The sequence below is a fragment of the Camarhynchus parvulus genome, chromosome 1, assembly GCF_901933205.1.
Source record: "Camarhynchus parvulus chromosome 1, STF_HiC, whole genome shotgun sequence".
Lineage (NCBI taxonomy): Eukaryota > Metazoa > Chordata > Aves > Passeriformes > Thraupidae > Camarhynchus > Camarhynchus parvulus.
In genome coordinates this window covers 110,445,477-110,466,988 of record NC_044571.1, presented here as the reverse complement: position 1 = coordinate 110,466,988, position 21,512 = coordinate 110,445,477, and the positions used below count along the sequence as shown (strand labels likewise).

The window sequence follows — 21,512 nt, the reverse complement described above, 5'->3', positions numbered from 1 at the left end:
GTTTGAAATTCTCGTTTAGCTGGCTTTAATCCCCATCTGGGAGCTGTGTCCAGGTCCCAGGGGCTGGGGGTGGGTTAATACCTGAGCCCCCCCTGAGCAGCTCAGTGGCCTCTGCCTCTCCCCGCAGCTGGTGGCTCTTGGGTGTCCCCAGGGGAGGTATTGAGGTGAATGGACCACTTCCCAAATGGTTACTAAGCGTTTTGTGTTCCTTTGTGAGGCTGGTGAGCATTGGTGTTGCTGGCTTAGCAGCAGGCCTGCTGAGAGGCAGGGATGGGGGCTGCAGGGCTGCATGGTCAGGTGAGAGATGGAGCTCCCCTTCTGCTCTTGCCATGATCTTCTCCTTCACCTCTGAAGCACATCAGACATTGGCACAGCTGGCAAAAATCGCTATATCCCCACAAGCCACTAGCTTCTTTTACCCTTGTGCAGCTCCAGTTTTTTGCCTGCTATTTCTGAAGGTAGTGGCACCCAATACTTTTCAAGCCATTGCTCCATCTTGCTGCCTTCTCCTTCCACCCCAGAGATGCCCACCATTACCTTTTCGGTGTTCCTCTGCCACCCACTTGCCTTGATGCCTGCTTCAGGCTATCACCCTGCCACAAAGGAGCAGTGTCCTTGCTTCTTTGGGCAAGACCATTCCCAGTGGAGCTCAGGGTGCTCTGTCTTCCTTCTCATGTGCCACCACATGGGGAAGTGGCTCTGGTCTCCCTGACTCCTGCCGTGAGTTACCGCTGGTTTTTTAGGATGCTCGGTTTCCTCTCCCGTTGGCTTTCCCCCCTCCAGGTGCTTCTGTCGGCGTGTAACGAGCTGGCACAGCACAGGAGTGGCTCTCTGGGGTGCTCTCTGGCTGACACCATGAGCAGCCGACGGTGACTAAAGCAGAGCCAGCCCCGTGCTCGCTTTGTGCCTCCCGTGCTCCTGTGAAGGGATCGCAGATGGGGAATGAACTGGAGCGCTTGGAACAAGTGGCGCCGTAATCCCTCCCTGCCCCCGCCCCTCTGCCCCCCCTCCTGCAGACATTAGTTTGATTAAAATTGCATGAGCCCACACACGGGTATGTTTTATTTTATTTATTTATCTCCTCCTAGTGAGAGACTGGTTTGAGGTCTGCTTTGTGGGAAAGCAGCCAGAGGGATGCTGGGGAATTTGGGGTGGTTTAAAAAACTTTCCCTCTGCAGAGCTCACAGCTGGCTGCTGTGGGGCTGGTTGTACTGGTGAGACCTGCTTTTCCTGTGGGATGCTAAACACAAGCTCCTTCTTCCCAGCAGAGCCTGAGGTCCTTGCTGGTGGTGCCTGGGTGTGTGCTGGGCAGGCCAGGAGCCCCTTCCAGCGCTGCTGTGGGGCAGCAGCACCTGGAAGGGTGCAGTAGGATTGCTCCAGCAAAACTTCACCCAAGGCTTGCCATATTACTGAGGGCATCTCCATGGCTGAGGGTGGGTGTAAAGAGCCAGTGTGAAACATAGGGATTAACTCACAGTATATTTTATATATATATATATATATATATATATCACATATATTAACTCACAGTATAGGTAAAACAAAAACAGGTGCATTCTCTTTCACCCAGGTTTGTGCACCCAGATTGGCCACAAGTAAAGTCTGCATTACCATTTGAAGCAGCCTTCTGTCTCCTCTAGGAATGGGCAGAAGGCATGAAGAGTTGGATGACTTTGTTCTGCAGCCCTATTTCATTCTGTAAATGCAGTATTTTTGCCAATGCTGTGGCAGTGCTATGTCAAAACTCCTTGGTGGGCATTAATAGTATAGGCTGTCTTACTGTCTCACCCAGGGGCATGTGTGGTTCAGTTTTTGCATCCTTTCTCCCATTTTGGAAAAGAAAGATGCTATTTTCTTCCCTTCAGGAGGGTTTACTTTTAATGAAATGCTGCAAAGTGCAGTATGACTCCTGTGAGGGCTCTTTTACACTCCAGGAGTGGTTTCCTTGTCTGTATCTTTGTTGTGCCCTCTGCATTTTTCCCCAGGCAGAGCAGTGAGCGAAAGGGGCCAGCAGCTTCCAAATGCTTATCCCAGGGCATTGTGAGCTGCCTGGAGGTTTCATCTTTTCTTCTCAGACACCACTGTGCAGCACAGTGCTCTGGGGAGATGGGCTGGGGTAGCTGGTGTCCCAGCTGGCTGCTCAGCCCTGAACTCCTCCAGCTCAGGTCTGCAAGCCTATGCACTTCCAGAAGGTGGAGATGCAGTGGGAGCTGTATGTGCCCAGCAGGAGATGGCTTGGATGAAATGGTTGTGTAGTGTCTAAAAAGATAGCAAGGTTTCGTGCAATAGCAGTGCAGGACCCTGATGGGTGCTCTGTGCAAGGGGTTCAGAACCCCATGAGTTCCTGCCCCTCTAAGGCACGAGGAGCCCCACACAGCCCTTGCCACAATCTGGTGCAAGATGTGGCTGTCACCTGGTGTCCCCTGGCATGGAATGCCTTCAGTGACACCCCCATGTCTGCCTTCCTTTAGGAGGAGCGGCCCCTTTGTTGGGCAGTGGGACTCCACAAGAGTCCCTGTCAATGGCACAGGTCCCTCTGCAGGATGCAGCAGCTTCCAGGTTTGATGGGAGTGTCACCTGCAGGATGCAATTCCCTGGGTGTCTTGGGAGTGTGGCTGCTTGTCTTCCCCATGGACTGGAAATCTTTGCTCGCTGGTAGGGGTTAGCATAACAAAGCGTCAGGTGAGAGGGAGGCATTGAATTTCAATAAACCAGCAACTGGGGAATGAAATCTCCTTGCTTCTAATTCGAGCCCAGCGTCCCTCTTGCTTACCTTGGAGCAAATCTGCTGTAATGCATAGGAAACAGCTCAGCAACTGCAGCTCTGGCTGTCATCGAGGTGCAGGCTGAGGTTTATTAAAGACCTGCAGAGGTCTGTAAAAAAAATTTATGATCTTCTTGGGCTTAGTCATTGCAAGTTAAATATTTGAATAGGTAGGGGCAAGCATTTTGCTGAAATTGGATGATCCCTTTCATATTTATGTTTGGTTACGCTTGCTCCGCGGGTATTTGGATGCTTGGCCAGGGGCGGAGAGGGAGGTGAGGGATGAAAGGGACTTAGTACAGAGAGGGGAAAACAGGAGCAGGGAGTGATTAGAATGGAGAAGAAAGCAAAGGAAAGTACTGAAGGTTAAAAATAATAACAATTAGGCTGGGGGGAACCAAGAAGAGGCAGCAAAATAAATCAGGGCCTTTGAAGAAAAAAGGGGATAGACAGTGAAGCCTTTTATTAAAATCTAAATGGCTGACTCTGAAGATAAATGAGGTTGTGAAGAAACAATGGAAATAATAAAAAGTGGAAGACAGGAAGGAGAGAAATATTTAAAAGGAAAATGAGAGGTTTTCACAGGTGTGTGCGATTGAGCATGTCAGCAGAGATGCTCTGTAATCTGCTCTGATAATGTGACAGCCACTGGGGGCTTTGGAAAAACAAACACAGCCCAAACCTTGCAATTATTTCCCAGTGAGGTGAAGTTTCGTGAGCGTGTATAGCTGATGGTGCTCTCCTTTTGTGTATCTCTGGGGCTGCAGGTTACAATCCAGCCTTTCCTTTCTGGGATGTGTCAGGAGCTGCTGCTTGGACAGTAAGCAAAGCCTCTCCCAGGGCACTGCTGGCTTTTGCTCCAGGTGCAGGGAGGCTGGAGAGGCAGTGATTCAATGCTTGCCTGGGGTTGCACAGCCATTTGATCACACCTTGGGAAAATCCTGTCATTTTTCCACCCAGAAGTGTTGTGCTGCAGGGGGCTGTCTGCCCTGTTTTGGTCTGTTTTGCTGTGTCAGTGGAAGTGGTTGGTGATTTTGGGACAGAAGGAAAGAATGGTTGTGTAGTATCTAAAAGGATAGCAAGGTTTCACGCAATAGCAGTGCAGAACCCTGATGGGTGCTCCTCTGTTTGCTAAGGAGGAGACAACCTCCTGTTGGGCTCCTGAGAGGATTTGTAAGGTGGTCACCTGGTTTTGTGTCGGTCCTTGGCACTGTGGGAGGTTTCTAGGCTTGGTAGGACATGGCTCTGATGGATGAAGATGTCAGACTCTGCTCTGGGGAGGTGTGATGTTGTCTGCATTCCTGGGAGGTCAGGTCTGACCCATGGGCAGGCAGGTGGAGGAATGTCGTGTTCCAGACCAGGTTGGGGTCTCCAGTGCTGCCCATCTCCATGAGTATCTGTGCACTGCAAAATGGGGAAGGACTGAGTTCATTGCCCTTGCTTTTCCTTCTTTCCCAGTGGAGCAATTTTTTAAGCTGTGCCTGACTCCCAGCAGGGACAGTGCTGCTGCCATCCACCAACCATGCATGCATCAGTCCTTCTGTGGAAAGAGCATTTCCAGGAGGGAGCCAGTGCCTCATAGTTCAGTGGAAAGCCCTGTCTCAAAATCTCTCTCAGCAGTGTATTGGTCTGCACCTAGGGCAAAACCACAGCAGTCACCACCAACTGTAGAGGTGGAAAACAGATACATGACTCTTTTCCTTAAAGGAAAAATGTTGAATCACAGGGACCTAATTGCTTAAAATAAATGCAAGGGGAAAAAGGTAGGAGGAGGCTGGTGGAGGTGAATCTCAGCAAGCCAGTGCTGGTAGCCCCTGTTAGGCTGCACATCCACCCACTCTGTCTCTACTGCTGTGTTCAGGGTGAACACAACACATTTCTCAGGGATGTGGCTGCCTCTTACCCACTCTCAGACTGTGTTTCCACAGGCAAAGATCTTGTGGGCCCTAGGAAAGAGTTCCCAAGCCAGGCTTACCCAAAGCCAGTGGAAGGCTGTGCTCTGAATGTTCTCAGTGTGGTGGTGTGCACCTCAACAGCCCTGTGGATAAAGGAGAGGCATTTGCCAGCCTCCTAGGAATTTAATCTTCACATTTTCCTCATATTGTTTCTGAGTACTCTTGGGGGCTGAATTTGCATTGGTGGCATGAAAGGAATTGGCTTTTCACTTGCCATGTGTGAGGTAGTGAGTTTTGCACTTTGCCTGTGTATCTTTTCCACAGTCTTATTACCCTGACCCCTTTGTGGATACCCTTAAATTCCTGAAATTGTCAAGGTGAACTGCATGGATTAAAGTCTGCTACAAATACCTCTTTTAACAGCAAGGATAAGAGGCTGCATTAGTTTAACTGAGATCATTTTGTGTGGAATTCTCTGGCATAAACCAGGCCTTAATAGATCCAGAATGTTTGAGGATGATCGAGTACTCAAATAAACTTGTGATGAATTTTATGGGGAAATAGCTTTCTGTCTCTTTTATGTTGTGGTTTTTGTTTGAGTTTTTTTTTCAGTGATGGCTAGAAGAGTGAACATTTTTCTTAAACAAGGATGTTTGGTTGTTTTTTTTATCCCTTCCCAGCTTGTTTTGGGGCAGCAGTGTACAATGTTGCTATATAGTCTGTTTTGCTGTGGAGAGGTGACATTTCAAAGAGCCAGGCTAAAAGAGCTGTTTGGAGCCTCAGGTATGGCCACCTCTGCTAACAGGCCACAGGTAAGAGAGTGTTTCCCAAGGAATTTCTTTCCCAAGTGTGCCTGTTAATGGGAGCTGTAAGAGTCCAACTGGAGCTCCCTTCCCCTGTGTATTGATTTCCCCACTCTCCCATCTGTGCTGTCATGGTTCCACTAGTTCTTCAGTCAGCCTTGAGTTTGCCAGGGCACAGGAGACTTGAATACCTAATGTGCTCAAGCAAAGGTTTTAGAACACAAAAAACTCCACCAGAATAATTATGTGAAAAAAAAAAAAAAAACCTTCATACCATTTTAATGTAACAGAAGAAAAGGAACAGTCTAAAGCTCTTCCCTTCCTTTTTGAAGGCTGTGTTTATAGGAATTTAGCTGTGATCTGAAATACGATAGCCTTTAAAATTCTTCTGCTTTGTTACAGGGAACAAAATAGTGATAAGCAAGAAGGGAGGATGTGTCCTAGCTATGCCACAAAACAAGGCTCTTGAGTCTACCTTCAGTTGGTTCTTTTGTTTGAGTGGGTCCCTTGTTTTAGATGGGATAGAATGCTGATACCAGTGCTAGCTTTGGAGATTTTTATAAAAGAAAGAAGAATAAATGTGGGCAAAAGAACTACTGAAGTTTGGTTTCCTGTGGGTTTTGCTTTCTGGTTGAATTGCTCAGTATCTAAAAAAGTGCAGTCACTGCTTTTCCCTGATTGCCATGACCCCGTGGTTATTTTCCAGGTGACTAAGGGTTGACCAAACAGTTCATTGTTTTCCACAGAGAAATACTAGTATGTGGTGGGTATCTCTTCTGCTTTTCCAGCTATTTAATGAGATCTGCAAAACTTTTTCTTGAACTGCTGTCTTCCCTCTCATTTTGAGAACTTTACCCATTCTCAAAGTAGTGGCCACTTGCTGAAGTTAGGTGGGAGACAGATGCAAACACTGCACTGCCAAGTGGGTGCTGTCTTCTCTGGGAGCCTAAATATGTGTAGGAGGAGGTCAAGCTGAGAACATTTACCAGCCAGAGGCTGGTACAAAAGGTGAAGATGGAAAAAGATACTGTCCGAGAGTCTTGCAGTGCTGAGAAGCCCCTCCTGAAGACTCTTGTCAAAAGGATTACCTTCTATCTTGCTCCCTCATTTTTCTTTCCTAGCAGCCCAGCACATTTAGAGATCCCACTTTCTGTGACTGCTTAGAACTTCCCTCGCCTTCCTTCTGCTCCAGAGTCATTTCAGGCTGATGTGAGTTGGTGGTGTTTCCATTATGCTGTGCTTTCCTCCATCTGCTGAGCTGACAGCCACCAGCAGAGTGTCTGCTGCTGTTCCCAGGCTTTTCTCCCTGGGTGCCTCGGCCAGTTAAACTCCAGAGCCTGCCTCTGCCCAGGGCATTCCTGGGGAGCAGCCTGAGTGAAATGCTTCATGCTGGCCATTTTGCCATTTACCTGCAGGCTGGGGAGCAGCAGCTGGGAAGCTGGCAGCTTGCAGGGCCTTTTGCACTTGGATGCAGTGGTGAAACAAGCACAGAGTGGGAAAACTGTGGGAGCTGTCTGTGGATCTGGGGACAGGAGTGTGTCAACTGTGCTTGGCTCTCATTCAGAGGCTTTACCAGTAGAAGGGCTGGAGGCCCTATAAATAAAATGCTGGATTCTGCTGGAGTCAGGGCTATTGATCCTGCCCTGTAGACATCATGGAAACTTCCTATTTACTAGTTTATTTTGTGACTTATTTTCTTTAGTGTTTTGAGTGGGTTTCTTAATGCATGGCTTTGATGCACTGTGTGCCTTTGGGTTAATGGTAGGTGTGCCAAAAGCATCTTCTCCTCATTTTAATGAGACATTTATTTCCTGAACAGTTATTTTTAAATGCCCACAGTCTCCTGCAAAGGATTTGGGGTGTCCTGGAAAACTTAGAGCACTGTGCTGTAGGAGACCTACCTGTATTTTGGGAGACTGAGCTTTCCTTTCTGACTGTAACCATCACTGCCCTGTCTGTGCTGCTGACATCAATGCATATAAAAATAAACTCATTTATTAAAAGGTACTAATACAGAGATGCCAGACACTCTCATGCAGGAAGTCAGCTGGTTGTACATGCCGCATTAGCTTTTCCAGACTAGCTCATTGCTACACAATTACACTTTCTTGCAGTCTGGAAAGCCCAAAGATTTCAAGCAGAGCCATTTCACCTCCCTTTTACTTATCCTCTGTCCCTCAAATTACCACCACCTGAACTAGACAACGCTTGGAGAGGAGAGATGACCATAGCCATGTGAGTAAGAGGCCAAGCTGCAGAAGTACAGTAGAAAATAAACTCCTCAAGGAAGCAGATTTGCAGAAGTGGATGTTGCCTTGTTTTATCTATGCTACCTTGACCAGATGGCAGAAGACTGTCAACCGTTTGGCTGAATTAGCTTTATTCATCTTAATTCTGCTTTCCTCAGTTTCTAGGAAAGGAGAAGAGCAGGTGGTCCTTGTGGCTGGGGAACTTGGACTCCATCCTGCAAGAGCCAGACTGTGCCTTTCATTCATTATGAGGGTGCCAGCTTCAGAGTAACAGTTCTGACCTGCCAAAGCCTTGTTGGAAGAAAGTAGCTTGGAAATATGCAAAAGAGCCACCACCCTTCCTTCCAGCTTCCAGAAATCCTTCCAGCTCACGCTGACTTTGTGGCTCCGAGATGGTTATTGTCTGGTGAAGGTGTATGTTTGTATAATATGTTACAAATAATTTCCGTGCTTTAAACAGGACCGATAGATGAAGAAAGGATTTCCACTGTCTTAGTTTGTGTGGGTTTGGTTTTTGCCTTAGATTTCAAAACTTCTCATCTACCTATTAACTATCCTATGTCTCTCGGTAATCTGCATGTGAAAGATTGTGATTCTCTCCTTCCCTGTCTGTTCATCAGGATGCCAGTGTTCTCTCTTTGTCTTTCCATGGGAACTTGAGACCCAGGCCTGGGCTGAGCAGGAATTTTAGCTATAATAATAGAGAACAAAGCCTAATTCTGTGCTTTCTTTGGTGCTTGTGAGGGTTGAAATGCTCCGTTCTTGTGTGTTCAGCAGAAAAGTGGGTTTTGGAGGGGATGGACTCAGATTTTGCTTGCAAAAACCATCTCCCAAGTGTGCCTTGGTCTGTGTTGTCTTGCCCTGGAGGCAAAAATAAAGCACTGCTGAACCTAAGGAGTAGGACAGAAGGGGATACTGGAAGTTGTGATCGTGGGCTTTGCACCTCCAAACCTCTAGAGGACAGGTTAGGTGCCCAAAGGCAGATGGGAGAAAGGTGTTTGCTGGTCTCAAAACCTTCATTATTGAATAAGTGAAGGAAAAGCAGCTCTCACGTGCACACCTTGACCTCCTGTGTGATCTCTGCCGAGCTCTTGAAGCAGGGGCACTAATCTCTGAAAGCAGCTCTTGCACTCTTATCTCCTGGTGTTGCTTGTATAGGCGAGGCAGAGGAGAATGAATCCTCCTTGAAAATTGATTTTTGAGAAGGGTGACTTACCTGACTATAAAGCACCACAAACATCATTATAGTCCGGGGGGAATGTGGCCTGGGATGTGTTTTGAAGTGATACTACACGACTCTCCTTGTTCAGCTGTTCCTATTGCCTGCCTGAGTGCACTAGGTGCAATGAAATCAGGCTTCTCAAAAAATTGGAGAAAAGAGGATTTTCTAAGCTTCCTATTTCCGTCATTTCTTAACTTCAGCTTCAGAGGTGTAAAACGTTAAGACAGTGTTGCCTGCACAGCTCCAGAGGAGCCCAGGTTGCATCAGCTCCGTGTTTGCTCCTTTTCTGCTTTCCCTGCCTGTCCTGCAGGCTCCAGGAGGCTGTGGCTTAGCAGGTTACCCTGTGCTGGTTTAAGCCACAGCAAATTCCCACATCCCTGCTCTTAGCTCACAAGTGCTGTTAAGTAAAACACATCAGCTTAACCCTGGGTGGAAGAGTTGCGTGCTGATGCGCTCTGCCCTCGTGTTTGCAGTGGCTTAGGCTTGCCTTAAGCTGCAGTAGCTGCTGGTGCTCAGGATCAGTGGGAGAGCTAAACCCTCGCAGAGGTGGGATTGTGGAGCAGGGAGGGAGGCACAGGAGGGATTTGTGCTCTGTCTCACCTTGGCTTGCTGCTGGAGATTATTGCCTCCACAGGTGAGAGGTTGGTGTGGCACATGGTGGTGTGCAGTCCATTGCTGCCCTCCCAAGCTTTGTTTTGGAGGGGTCTGTGGGGTGCTTGGTGGGGCTGGGCTGGGCTGGCAGGCTGGCCAGGTGTCACTGAGCACAGCAGCTGGGGCAGGGACAAGTCCCAGGGCCAGTGTCACCCAGAGCAGAGCCAGAGTGTGAGTGAGCATTATCTTTGGGAGAGCTGTGGGAGCAGGGCAGTGCCATAGTGTGCCTGGATTATGTCTGGGGGTTCTGAGCTTATCCAGGAACCACCTCCTGCCAAATGCTGGGTAGCTGAGAAGGGACACCCAGCCTTTTACCAAGCACAAGTTCCCTTGTTGCAGAGAAGCTAACATCCATGTCCTTTTGGGTGTCATCTCTGCCACCTCCTCAAGGCTATTTTTTACTTGCAGGCTGATTTGCACAGTCCCTGCAGAGCGCATCTACCTCTCAGAGCAAGATTGCAAAAAAAAATTGTGCATGTGTGAGGAAATAAAGGTTTCCTCCCTGAGCTGGCTGGGAGATGGCAGCAGGGATGAATCCTGTGCTCTCTGCCCACACCCAGCTCATGGCACTCCTTGGCTGCCTCTCTGTCCTCAATGTCTTTGCCCCTTGGGCTGCTGTCATCAGGGTTTCGCTCTGCTGATGCTCCAGATAATTTTTGCTTAATGAACAAATGATGACTCTCACTGCTGGGTGCCGCCTTGTCCTCTTACCACCCCTTTCTGGTTTCTCCTCTTTTTTTTTTTAATTTTAATGAGGTTGCTTGAACTTTTCCACCTAAATTAGCTGTCCTAATAACCAGATGCTCCTTGGGATGCTTTGGGACAGGGGTGGATAGAGGAGCTGGAGCTTGTTAGCAGGAACCTGACTTCTGCTGTTCCCAAGAGCAGCTTTAGCTGAGGGCAGGGGCTGTGAGTGTGCTCCCAGCACCTGCCACACTGCACCCAAAGCAGTCAGGGGAAGGGGGCTAGCATGTTTGGAGGAACATCATTCTTCCAAAGGAATCATTTCCTCCAAAGAAGGAAACAACATTCCACTCAAAGAAATGATCTGAACAGTGCTGTGCTGGTGGGGCTGAAGCCCCAGAGTAAAGCCCAGGGCAAAAGGGGTGGGCAGGTGTCCTTTTTCCTGGAGCTGAGGCACTTGTGAGAAGTTAGGAAAGCTTCAACTCTCCCAGGTCCATCAAGGACAAGCCAGAACTGGGGCTGACCACATCTGCTCCCCTTGGTGCACAGGGAGGGGGTTTCTGAGAGGGTCCTGGGGTACCTGCTGCCACCCCCTATGGGTTTGTGTGGGGCTGGGGAAGCTGCAGGAGAGCATTGCTGCCCCGTGTGCCTGGGGTGAGTGTGTTGCCTCGGTCCATGACGTCTGAGGGGTCTCACAGAGCTCGGATGTGCAGGGTACACCTCTTGCAAGGGGCATTGTGGAGAGATGGAGCAGGTTGTGCAGTGAGGCCCTCTGCCATTGCCTGGGAGGGAGCACAGCCTCAGATGGGTGGGCTGCACACATGACAAGCAGAGCCCTCGACAGGCACGGAGAAGTTCAGGCCCTGAGTCGGAAAGCTGACCTAATTTCCACTTTTTGCATCTTCTGTCAGATTCTCTTCTCCCCTTTCTCCTACATTAGTTAGTTCTGTTTGGTTTCTTTTTTCCTGTGCCCTTTCTCACTTGCTGCTTGAACTCACCCAGTTGCATTGGGAGATGCATTTCTATTGGCATAATCATTCCAGGCAGTCGTTAATGTACCAACAAGGATACCATTGTAATCGGAGGATTTATTACTGCTGCTGTGAAACAACTGCCATGCTGTCTCACTTAACTCTTCAGCTCCCCTCCTGTCTTCTGCCAGCAGCTCAATCAGTAGCAAACTGCCCTTTTAAAAGAGCTACAGGCATGCGACCTGGGGATGTGTTATTTTATTCTGGTTTTTTCCTGCTCTTACCATAGGATGCTGCAGTGATATGAGTGAGAGCGAGTTCAGTGCTTCACTATCCATTTCTGGATTGAGTTGCAGCTGAAAGTGACTTTGTTGTTAAACTTCTCATTTAAAATAAGATCTAAATACTTCCGTGAAGAAGAAAAGTGTATTTTGACTGCTTTTCTTTAGGCCACAGCAGTAGTGTGGCCTAAAGAATCTTGCAGGACCTTGAAAGGAATTTGATATTTTAGAGAAGTGTATGACTTCTTTTTTAGTTTAGTTAAACAATTGTTAGTATTTTATCTGCCTTTAACTATCCTTATTTTTCAGTGCAGAAGGGGCTTTGCTGAAGGAAAGTAATCCCCAGCCAACCAGACTGTTAATACTTGTTTTTCCCTGTGATAGCCAGAGCCTGTGGCTATATGTTGGTAGGCAAGGAAGAGAAGAAGGAAGGTTCTGCAGAGACCCTGCACCCTCAGTCACGGTGAAAATACCTCTTGGGGTGATAGGTTTTACTTCTCGAATTCTGATCCTCAGGTAGGACCTTGGGCAGTGAGAGGAACTTAGAAGCAGCAACAACAGAAACACAGCTTTCCTCTGCCTGCAGCCATCTGAGAGTTTCTAGCTGGTACTTAAAAATAAAACAAGCTAAAGAGATGCTACCAGTGGCATGATCAGCTCAGTTTTTTTTTCCCCCCTTGCAAAGGTGACATTGAGGGTCTTCATGAGTTCTGCAGCGTGACAGGGTGTGTGTGTTTGCTCCCTGCTGAAGGCGCTGCACGTGCTCCTGACTGACAGGGAGGAGTGCCTGGTGTGCTGCAGCAGGTATGGATCAGCATGTGCAGCTAATTGCCAGGCAGGAGGGCTCCAGAGGATCACACTGCTAATGTAGATACTGCTCCTGCCTTCCCAGCACCCCCTCCCTCCCACTGCACGCCTGCACACGTACCTGGATCCTGTACGGAATAGGAATCAATAGTGCTGTGGGGGAGGGATGTGAGGAACGTGGATCCCTGAGAGCTGCCAGGGAGAAAACAGGGCCCTTCAGCTGCTCCTGTGTCGCTGGTGGCAGACCCTCCCTCCTTCCCTGGGGTGGCATGGGTGGCCACAGAAGGGTTAGCAGATTTTGCAGAGTCTAATAACAAAGTGCTGTGTTCCTGTTCCTCATATTCCCACCCTCATTGCCATTCCGGTGCCTCCCAGTGCTTGCCTCTGGCTTCACCAGGGTAGCTCTGGCATTGCTGTTCCCCTTGAGCATCTTGTTTCTCTCTGGCACACTCAGCTGGAGAGCTTTGGAAGGTTTGTTGGTGCTGAGCTGTGATCCCTATGGGGCAACAAGGTGTTGTGGGGCATATGGAAACATATCTTTTGCACTAATTCCCTGCAAAATCCAGGGTGTGTGTCTTAGCCAGAAACAGCTCCTTAGGAGTAGGGAATACATGTATATGTTCTTCCTAAATAGTTCACACCTCATACTTGGTAAGCTTAGCTCTGTCCAGGTGGCATGAAGCAGACAGCTGGGGGTACAGGGTAGCACCAGTGTCTCTGAAGTGTATCAGTGGGTAAAAGCTATAAGGAAATCCGAGGGAAGAAGAGATTGCTGGGTTTTGCTTGTTCTGCAGTGGCCCTGAGATGGTCCAGCTGTGTTGGGTAGCCTATCTAAGTTGTTTTACTCCTGAAGAGCCGGAAGTGTAAGGCTGCTGGGGTGCTAAGTGATTTTCACAGCAATGTTTCACCAGCCTCTGGCTCCCAGCCTGATGCTCCTCCTGCATTGCTTAGCAAGGAAAGGGAGTCTCAGGCAGGTTTGCTGCCTTGTCTGGGAGCAGAGAAAACATTGGTAGATCTCTGCTTTGTGTTGGCTCATAAAAGCTTTCATAACCTACCCCTTGGAGATGTTTGGGGTTTTGGAGACCCAGGGATGAACCAGAGCCAGCCTGAGGAAAGGTGAGACACCTGGATCATCCTTGTGTGCATGGGCAGAGTTCAGCATGGCACTGGGAGCTGCTGGAACCTGGAGCCTGTCCTGGGGCTTGGAGAAAAGTGTGTTGAGGTGTGCACCAAGTGCACACCTGGGATCTCCAGTCTCTGCTCCCTCCCTGTTTTCTGGGAGACTGTAAGCCAGTTCCATGTCCTGAAATTAGCCATAATTAGCTCACTGAGTTGTCGTTGATGGTGTGTTCCTGAGGTGTGTGCATTTGAGGTGGGTTTGACTGGAGCTGGGTGTGCAGGCTTCCTGAGGAGGGCTGCCCTGGCCAGTGGGGAGCAGCTCTGAGCTCCTCCTCCTGGGACTCTCCCTGGCTGAGTCCCTGACACCCTCTAGTGGAAATACTTATATTTAATATTTCAAAACGTGGTGGTGGTTGTGAGCACCCTGTGCTCAGCAGCCCATCTGCAGTGACCAGTGGCCTGGGGACTCAGAGGAAGTGCTGTATTCCTTGCTCTTGAGTGTTGTTAGTACAAGCTCAAAGCTGTCAGCTGTGATTGCTCAGGGATGGTAGCACAGTGGATTTGCTGCCAGGAGTTGCTCTTCAGTCACTCCTTTCCTTGTCCAGCTGCTTGCTGCCAAACCTAACCTTGATGCTGGAGAGAAGGGAGTTCTGCTGACACTTGCAGAGGGTCATGACAGCTGCAAGGATGGACTTGTGTTTGGGGACAAGGAGGTAGCAAGGCTGGATGCTGGGGGAAGTGCAGAGAAGGCTGCCTGGATGGCACATTGAGAAGAGAAGAGAGGAGAAACAGGCAAAAGGATGTGTCCTGCAGCATCCCACTTGGCTCTGATTCAGGTGTGGCTCTGCTCCCTTTCATACAAGGAGGTGACTCTGATCTAAGCTTGTCCTTGCTTTCAAGTGGAGCTCAGCTTGCAGAGTGTCCCCAGAAGCCCTGGTGCTTCCTGTGGCAGGTGGCTGCAGGATGAGTGTGGGTGGCTGGCAGCTCCCAGGTGAGCTCTGTGCTGAGACTCACTCGTGTCCTGAAATGCAAACGGATGTCTGTGCCACCTGAGCAGGGTGACTGGCTTGGGAGGAGCTTCTCTTCCGAGAATGCACATCCTGCATGCTCTGTCCTGCCCTGGTGAGCACCTTCCTGGTGTTCCCTTTTTTCCCTGTGACTTGCAACCCTCGTCTGCTCCAGCCTGATGGGCTAAGCCATGCCTGTAGCTCTCTTGTCACATGGAGTCACAGAATGGGTGAGATTGGTGGGGACCACTGAAGGTTATCTAGTGCAATCTCCCTGCTTGAGCAGGGTGCCCCAACGCACGTTACTCAGGATTGTGTTCAGAAGGCTTTTGAGTGTCTCGAGAGAAGGAGCCTCCATGGCCTCTCTGGGCAGCCTGTTTCAGTGCTCTTGTCATCCTCACAGGAAAGAAGTGTTTCCTCATGTTTCTCTCCTCCTACTGCTCAGCACCACCTTCACCCCTGCCCTTCAGACACTTGCATACATTGATGAGGTCCCCTCTCAGTTACCCCTTGTTGGTGCAGGCCAGTGGGGTCTGTGCCTTGGGAATTGCATTTTCTCTCCTCCTGCCAGCCTTCCCCGACTGAGCACAGCACTGAGGCACATCTTACAGTGTAAATAAAACAGCTGTTTGTGCATCACCGGCCAAGAATGAGAGTGATGGTGTGAGGCACAGAGCCTCCCCACTGTCCCAGCCGCCTCTGGGCTCTGGCTTGTTCCTCCCTGATCATCTGATCCTTGGAAAACTGGGCTTTCATTTATCAAACAAGTGTCAAGTCCATCCTCCTGGTTAGGAAGGTGGCACTGACTGAATATCTGTCCCTGCCATGCTGATGTAAGACAACAGCCTGAAGGCTGTGTGCAACCCAAAAGGTCTTACCAGTTCCTCTAACCAGGAGGATCTTGGTTGGCTCTTTTAAGTAAAGCAGCAGGAAAAATGCAGCACAGTGTGTCAGGTGTTGCCACAGTTAAATTACAGCGTTAACCACATGCTGACACCTCCTGACTTTTCTCCAGGAGTGCACTTTGCAAAAACTTCCCTATGTGGGATAAAGGATGCTAACCCTCCAGCTGGGTTATGACCTGGAAATACAAAGTCATGGTTCCAGCTGGCAAAATGATGTCTGTGCTAGCCTGCAACCTGCTCAGGGAATGGTGTGGCAAGTGCTTGCCTCAGGCCCAGCCTTCAGACAGGCTTCCCATTGTATTACTCCCAGGAAGTGGGCAGCTCCACGTCTGGCAGGCCAAGTGCCTGTCCCCTCTTGGAGCATGACCTGGCTTGTCCTGCAAAGCCAGACAGGCTCCTGGGGTCAGCAGCTCCCTGTGCTTACCCAGAGAGCAGCTGTGCTGCTGAGCAGGGCTGGGGGGCACACAGGGGACTGGTGGGGTATGCAGGGCTCTCAGGCCAGGGGGGAGAGGACAGGCACATTTCCTTCACAGGTACCTGCTTTCACCCCATAAGCTCTGCATTCAAAGCATCTCCTCGGGAAAGTCACTCCAGCAGGATGATGATGAGGCTTAATTTATTTAAATAACATAGGAGAAGTTATAAGAGCCCATGGCTCAAGGGCAAAGAGAAAGGAGCTGTGCATGTGTGAAAATTACTCAGTAAGGTTTGAAATGAGAAGTTTAAAGCTTGTTGTGCAGTGAACTGGCAAGGTTAGTTGTTGCTGTCACCACTGTTTGGGAGTCAGGGATAAGGGGAAGGGTGAAGGAAGAAGGATCCTGGCCAGAAATTATTGCCAGTGAGCAGGGAATTGGGGTTCCAATGAGAGAGATGAGGGGAAGGGAGGGACTAGAAGATGTGGTGGTGACCGGGACAGGGACAATGACCTGCAGTGTAAGCAGCCTTACAAAGTACTTTTCATGGCAGGCAGTAACTTGGGTGGTGAACGTGTAGTAAAAGGAAATGCTCCCATCTGGACTGGATGTGGGAAGATTTCCCTCTCATTTACTCCCGGCTTGTTCCTTTTTTTCTTTGCCCTCTTCTGTTTTTGACTTTTCTGCCATAAATAATCCCAGTGGTTGTCTTCACTGCAGCTCATTGCTCTCTGTAGCAGTGCCTGAATGGAACAGATGCAGCTTCTGGCAGCTCAGCTAATTTGTCAAACCATCCAGTGCTGTCAGTGAAACCAAACTGAGATATGTTAATTATATTCCACTGGTATGTGGCAAAACCGTGGGCATTAGCTGGCTCACTAACACTGCCTTGCCTGCAGAGCTGGGGAGAAGGTTTACATTCTTCTTTCCACGTGATGTTCCTTGAGACAGCAAAGTCTAGAAAGGCTTCTTTATTAAAAAGTCTCATCTTCTGGTGGTAAAACCTCTCTCTAAATCCAAACAAGGTTGGAGGGCTGCAGTTTTTGGTTTTCCTCCTGATTTTAGCAGCTGTACTTCCTTTCCTCTGGTTAATCAAGTGGAAAAGTAGCCAGCAGTTTTACTACCAAGTGCCTTGAGGTGGCTGTGTCCTGGGAGTGAGCGCTGGTCAGGATGCAATTGTATTGCTGCCCTTAGAGAAGCCAGTTCCCTCTGAATGCAGAAACCCCTTCCTTTGGCCTAAGGGGGTCATTAAAAGAGGAAACAATATAAACTATGGAGAAGGGAATTGGATCTCCTGACTTTTTTATAAGGGGAGATTAAAGGAACTGAATATGTTTGGCTTGGCCCCACCAGTGACTGAGGAGGGGTGAAGACCATACCAGGGCTGAGAAGTGGCTGAAGGATGTGGGCAAGAGGGGTCACAGAACGTGCTGGGGGGCACGTGATGGAGGAGAGGCTCCTTGTGACAAAATGCCTTGATGGGAAATGGATGCAATAAACTGTGCTGCTCTGCAGCATGATGGAAAACCTTGTTCAGTTGCTGGGGCCCACTGAGCAGGAATTTAAGCACCACACTTGGAGTTTGTGCTGCAGGTCATGATCTTCCCCTGCCAAGGGCTTTGGGGACGGTTCTCTTCTTCTTAGGAGCAAAACATGAGTTAACAGAGCCTTGCTAATACTTAGTGTTTAATTGCAACTGTGAAAAGAAACTTCTCCCCCAACTCTCTTACAGTGTTTGGCGTTTGCCCTCAGCATTTTGATGTTGCTAACTCTGGGCTGTTTGTGTCCTGCTCTGCTACAGTGATCCCGGACTCGCTGCGGGTGACAGCGATCCCGCAGACGCTGAACAAGGTGGAGCACGACTCCCTGGAGCTGAAGTGCGAGGTGTCCAAGAGCACAGCCCAGCACAGCCACGTCTCCATTGCGTGGTACCGGCAGCGCGGCAGCGAGGCGCCTGTCGAGATCATCTCCCTGAGCCGCGACTTCGTGCTGCGGGCCGGCAGCGCCTACGCCCAGCGACAGGCCACGGGGGACGTGCGCTTGGACAAAGTTGGGGAGACCACCTCCAAGCTCACCATCTACAACCTGCACCCCTCAGACCAGGGCGAGTTTTACTGCGAGGCAGCGGAGTGGATCCAGGACCCAGACGATTCTTGGTACGCCATGACCCGCAAGCGCTCCCAGGGCGCCATCGTCAATGTGCAAGCCACTGGTCAGTGTCTCCTCTGCCTCTTCTCCCTGGGCTGGGCAGTGGGAGGAGATGGAAAATGGGGCTGTGCCTTGTTAGGGGGCTGGGGTTTGGCTCCTTGCTTTGCCACGTGCCCCACCTGGTGGGCTCCTGGCAGGATGAAACAGGGCAAAGGAGGGCCCAGGCACTGCCTGCAGCCAAGGGAAGTGTCAGCAAAGGGGCTTGGGTGGCAGACCCTGTCTTCTGATATGGTGTGGGATACTTTTTAAGCATTTGGTGCTAGCACAGACAGTGAGGATTTTGGTAAGTTAGGAGGTAAGAGTGATAAAGCAGAGAATAAAACTAAAAATTTCAGCAAGCGCTTTTGTATCACACAAGGTCCATTTACAAGTCAAAATTCTTCTCCTAGCCCCCAGCACAGGTTCCTGCTAAGGATCTAAAGACTCTTTAAGAGCTCTTTGTTCCTCTGGGATATCCCCAAACATTCTGCCTCTTGACTCTGGCTGAGCAGGGTGAGAGTAGGACTAGGATCTAGGTCATATTCCACAGTGGTACTGGATGCTCCAGAGCTGCTGCCTGGAGGACAGGGATGTGACTGAGGAAGCCTTTGCTTGCTCTTTGCTTGATGGGCAAGAAGGTGGCTCAGTGGGAGCACAGTCCATCTGGTCTCCCACAGCAAAAACAAGTCCCTAACCTTTTTACCTCTGGATGTACTTTTCTGAGGGATATTGGCTATGCAGGGAGCAGCAAGTTGTGAACACCTGACATGAGGTGTGCTGGCTGTCCTGGTGGGCTTTGCCATCCTGACACGAGTCTCTCTCCCCAGACAAGGAGTTCAGCGTCCGGCTGGAGACGGAGAAGCGGATGTACATCGTGGGCGAGCCGGTGGAGTTCCGCTGCATCCTGGAGGCGCAGAACGTCCCCGACCGCTACTTCTCCATCTCCTGGGCCTTCAACAGCTCCCTCATCGCCAGCCTGGGGCCCAACGCCGTGCCGGTGCTCAACAACGAGTTTGCCCAGCGCGAGGCCCTGGGCCAGCTCAAGGTGGCCAAAGAAAGTGACAACGTTTTCGTGCTGAAGATCTACCGGCTGCGCCTGGAGGACAGCGGCAAGTACAACTGCCGCGTGACCGAGCGGGAGAAGACTGTGACCGGAGACTTCATCGACAAGGAGAGCAAGAGGCCAAAGAACATCCCCATCACTGTCATGCCACTCAGTAAGTAGGGGTGTGCCCATCCCCTCCTGAGGGCATTGCTGTACTAGACAGGGAGCTGGGAAAGATATGATGTGCCCAGACCACAGCAGTACAAGAGAGGGAGGATAAGAGTTCATGTGCTGTTCGGGCTTGGAATCCCTACTGGCAAGATGTATTTCTGTTGTTGGGAAGGGGGTGAAAAGGAGGGGTGTGTGTCAGGTTCACAGGTAGGGAGTCGTGTCCCCACCTTGTAACGACACCAAGCTGGCAGTTCTGTTCTTGAGCTGAAGGTACATGTGACAGCCTCTGACTTGCTCCTCACATCTCGCTCCTGGCCTTGCTCTGCAGGGAGCTGGGTGCTCTGTAAAGTACTCAGCAGGCATAGTGGGGAGACCAGCTTGGCCTTGCTTTATCCTAGGAGCTGCTAGGTTCCTGCAGGCTGTTATGTGATGGTGATTCAGCTGTCTTGCAAGACAGCTGTCCTAGAAGAAACCAGGTGTGCTCCTTGAGCAGCAGTGCTCTTCAGTGTTGAGCTCTGTCCTGGTCACTGTGTGTCAGCCAGCTCTGGTGAAAACAGCTGGAGGCTTGCCTTGCATGTCTTCTATATTCGTGAGATTACATGGTAAATACAGAAATAACAGGTTGAGAGGAGAGATTCCACTGACTCGTTCTTTGTTTTGCTCTCTGAAACTCCGGTGGCCATGGTATGGTGAACCTTGCATGGGTTGCCCAGGCTGCCAGTGGAGTGGCAGTGGGCTTGGACCAAGCAGAGGGTAGCTGCAAGAGGATTTTGTGCTTTACTGGCCTCTATCTCCAAGATTTGTAGGGAAATACAGCCCTTTCCTCTAGCTTTTTTTTTCCCTCCTCATTTCTCCTAAAGAAATTCTATTTCTTTTCTGTCCTACCAATATTTGGTCTCATTTGTTTGGCTTTGAAAATCAGTCTAGCTAGAAATCTTGCACTGGACAAATTTCTAAAATGTATTGTTTCTAGACCCAGCCACCTTTCAGACAGATTTGGTTCTTGCCTTTGATAAATCACCAGCTATAGGAACAAACGTGATGATTTTTTTAAGGGTGCTAAGTGTCCATAACTGTGATGGAAGGCAACAGGAGTAACCAGCACTCAGTATCTCTGAAAAACCAGCCACAAAGCCTTACACCTCTGGGAAGCTCAAGATGCCAGATTTTTTTTTTGAAAGTTTCCAAACAGTGATAGCTACCTATAAGTGGGAGTTTGGGAGAGCTTCTCCCAAAAGCTGTTGGTAGGAATGGATGTGGCAAGATGGTGATCAGGATGACATCCATTGAAAAAGCCACAGGGCACTGGAAGCTTTTTTTTTTTGGCAGAGCCATTTGGCACACAGTGCATATTGTAGCAACAGAAATTCCCTCAAGTTTTGCCGAGATCCCATCCTGGACCTGTGACCAGAAGACACGGCAATGTCTCCTGAGCCCTAGGCAGAGATTTCTCCCAGCTTTGGCCTACACCTGCCTTGAGTGTGGAAGTCACCAGGAGCAGCTCGCTGCCCACCAGCTGTTTTTGGATGTGGTCACGCATGAGGTTAAGACGTGCCTGGACCCAAACGCGTGGGCAGTCTCCTGCACCTGGTGGGAAGCGTCTCTGGCCAGCAGCGTCCTTCTTGCAGCCCGAGCAGTGGCGAGTGTGTATCATCTCCCCTGTGTGTGTGCATTTCTCTCCTTAGAGACCAGCATCTCCTTGGAGATAATCAACAACGCCACCAATGTCTTGGAGGGAGAGAGCCTGCGCTTTGGCTGCAACGTGCGCTCGGGCTTGGGGCCCCAGAGCCGCCTGTCGGTCGCCTGGCAGCTGGTGGACAAGCTGAACCGGCGCAGCGAAATCGTGCGTCTGGACCGGGAGGGCACCCTGCACCCCGGCCCCGCCTACGCGGAGCGCAGCAGCTATGGGGGCATCCAGGTGGAGCAGGTGCGGCCCGGCTCCTTCACCCTGGAGATCTTCAACAGCGTCAAGGCGGACGAGGGCCACTATGAGTGCCGGGTGGCCGAGTGGACGCGGACGCTGGATGGGGAGTGGCAGATGGTTGGGGAGCGGCACACGAGCACCCCGGTGTCCATCACTGCTCTGGGTGAGTACTTGAGGCGAGGGGGGCCCTGGGGCCACGGTCCCCCACGTGCCTGGTCGTCCCCCAGGAGGTCACCTGCAGATCACTGAGGCTGTTCTCAGCCCTCCTGCCTGTGCTTGGCAGCAAAATGGAGGCACCCAGCAGCCTGCCCGCAGCTCCTCGTAGGTTGGTGCAAAACGCCTGCATGCGCCCTTGCGTGTGGGGGCAAAGTCTGAGGGGTGGCTGTGGCAGGAGCAGAGCAGGAGATGGCTGAG

The 21,512-nt window shown here is 50.2% G+C and overlaps 1 protein-coding gene across 2 annotated transcripts in view; it reads left to right on the top strand.

Moving 5' to 3' along the window:
* Positions 1 to 21,512, top strand: part of IGSF3 (immunoglobulin superfamily member 3) — a 94,470-nt gene that overhangs the window by 43,079 nt on the left and 29,879 nt on the right. The window contains exons 3-5 of one of the 2 annotated variants that reach the window (XM_030971036.1): positions 17,573 to 17,983; positions 18,786 to 19,175; positions 20,860 to 21,261. In XM_030971036.1, coding sequence (XP_030826896.1) covers positions 17,573 to 17,983; positions 18,786 to 19,175; positions 20,860 to 21,261 — 1,203 coding nt within the window. The remainder of the gene's footprint in view (positions 1 to 17,572; positions 17,984 to 18,785; positions 19,176 to 20,859; positions 21,262 to 21,512) is intronic. The other variant, XM_030971046.1, reaches the window with a different exon arrangement.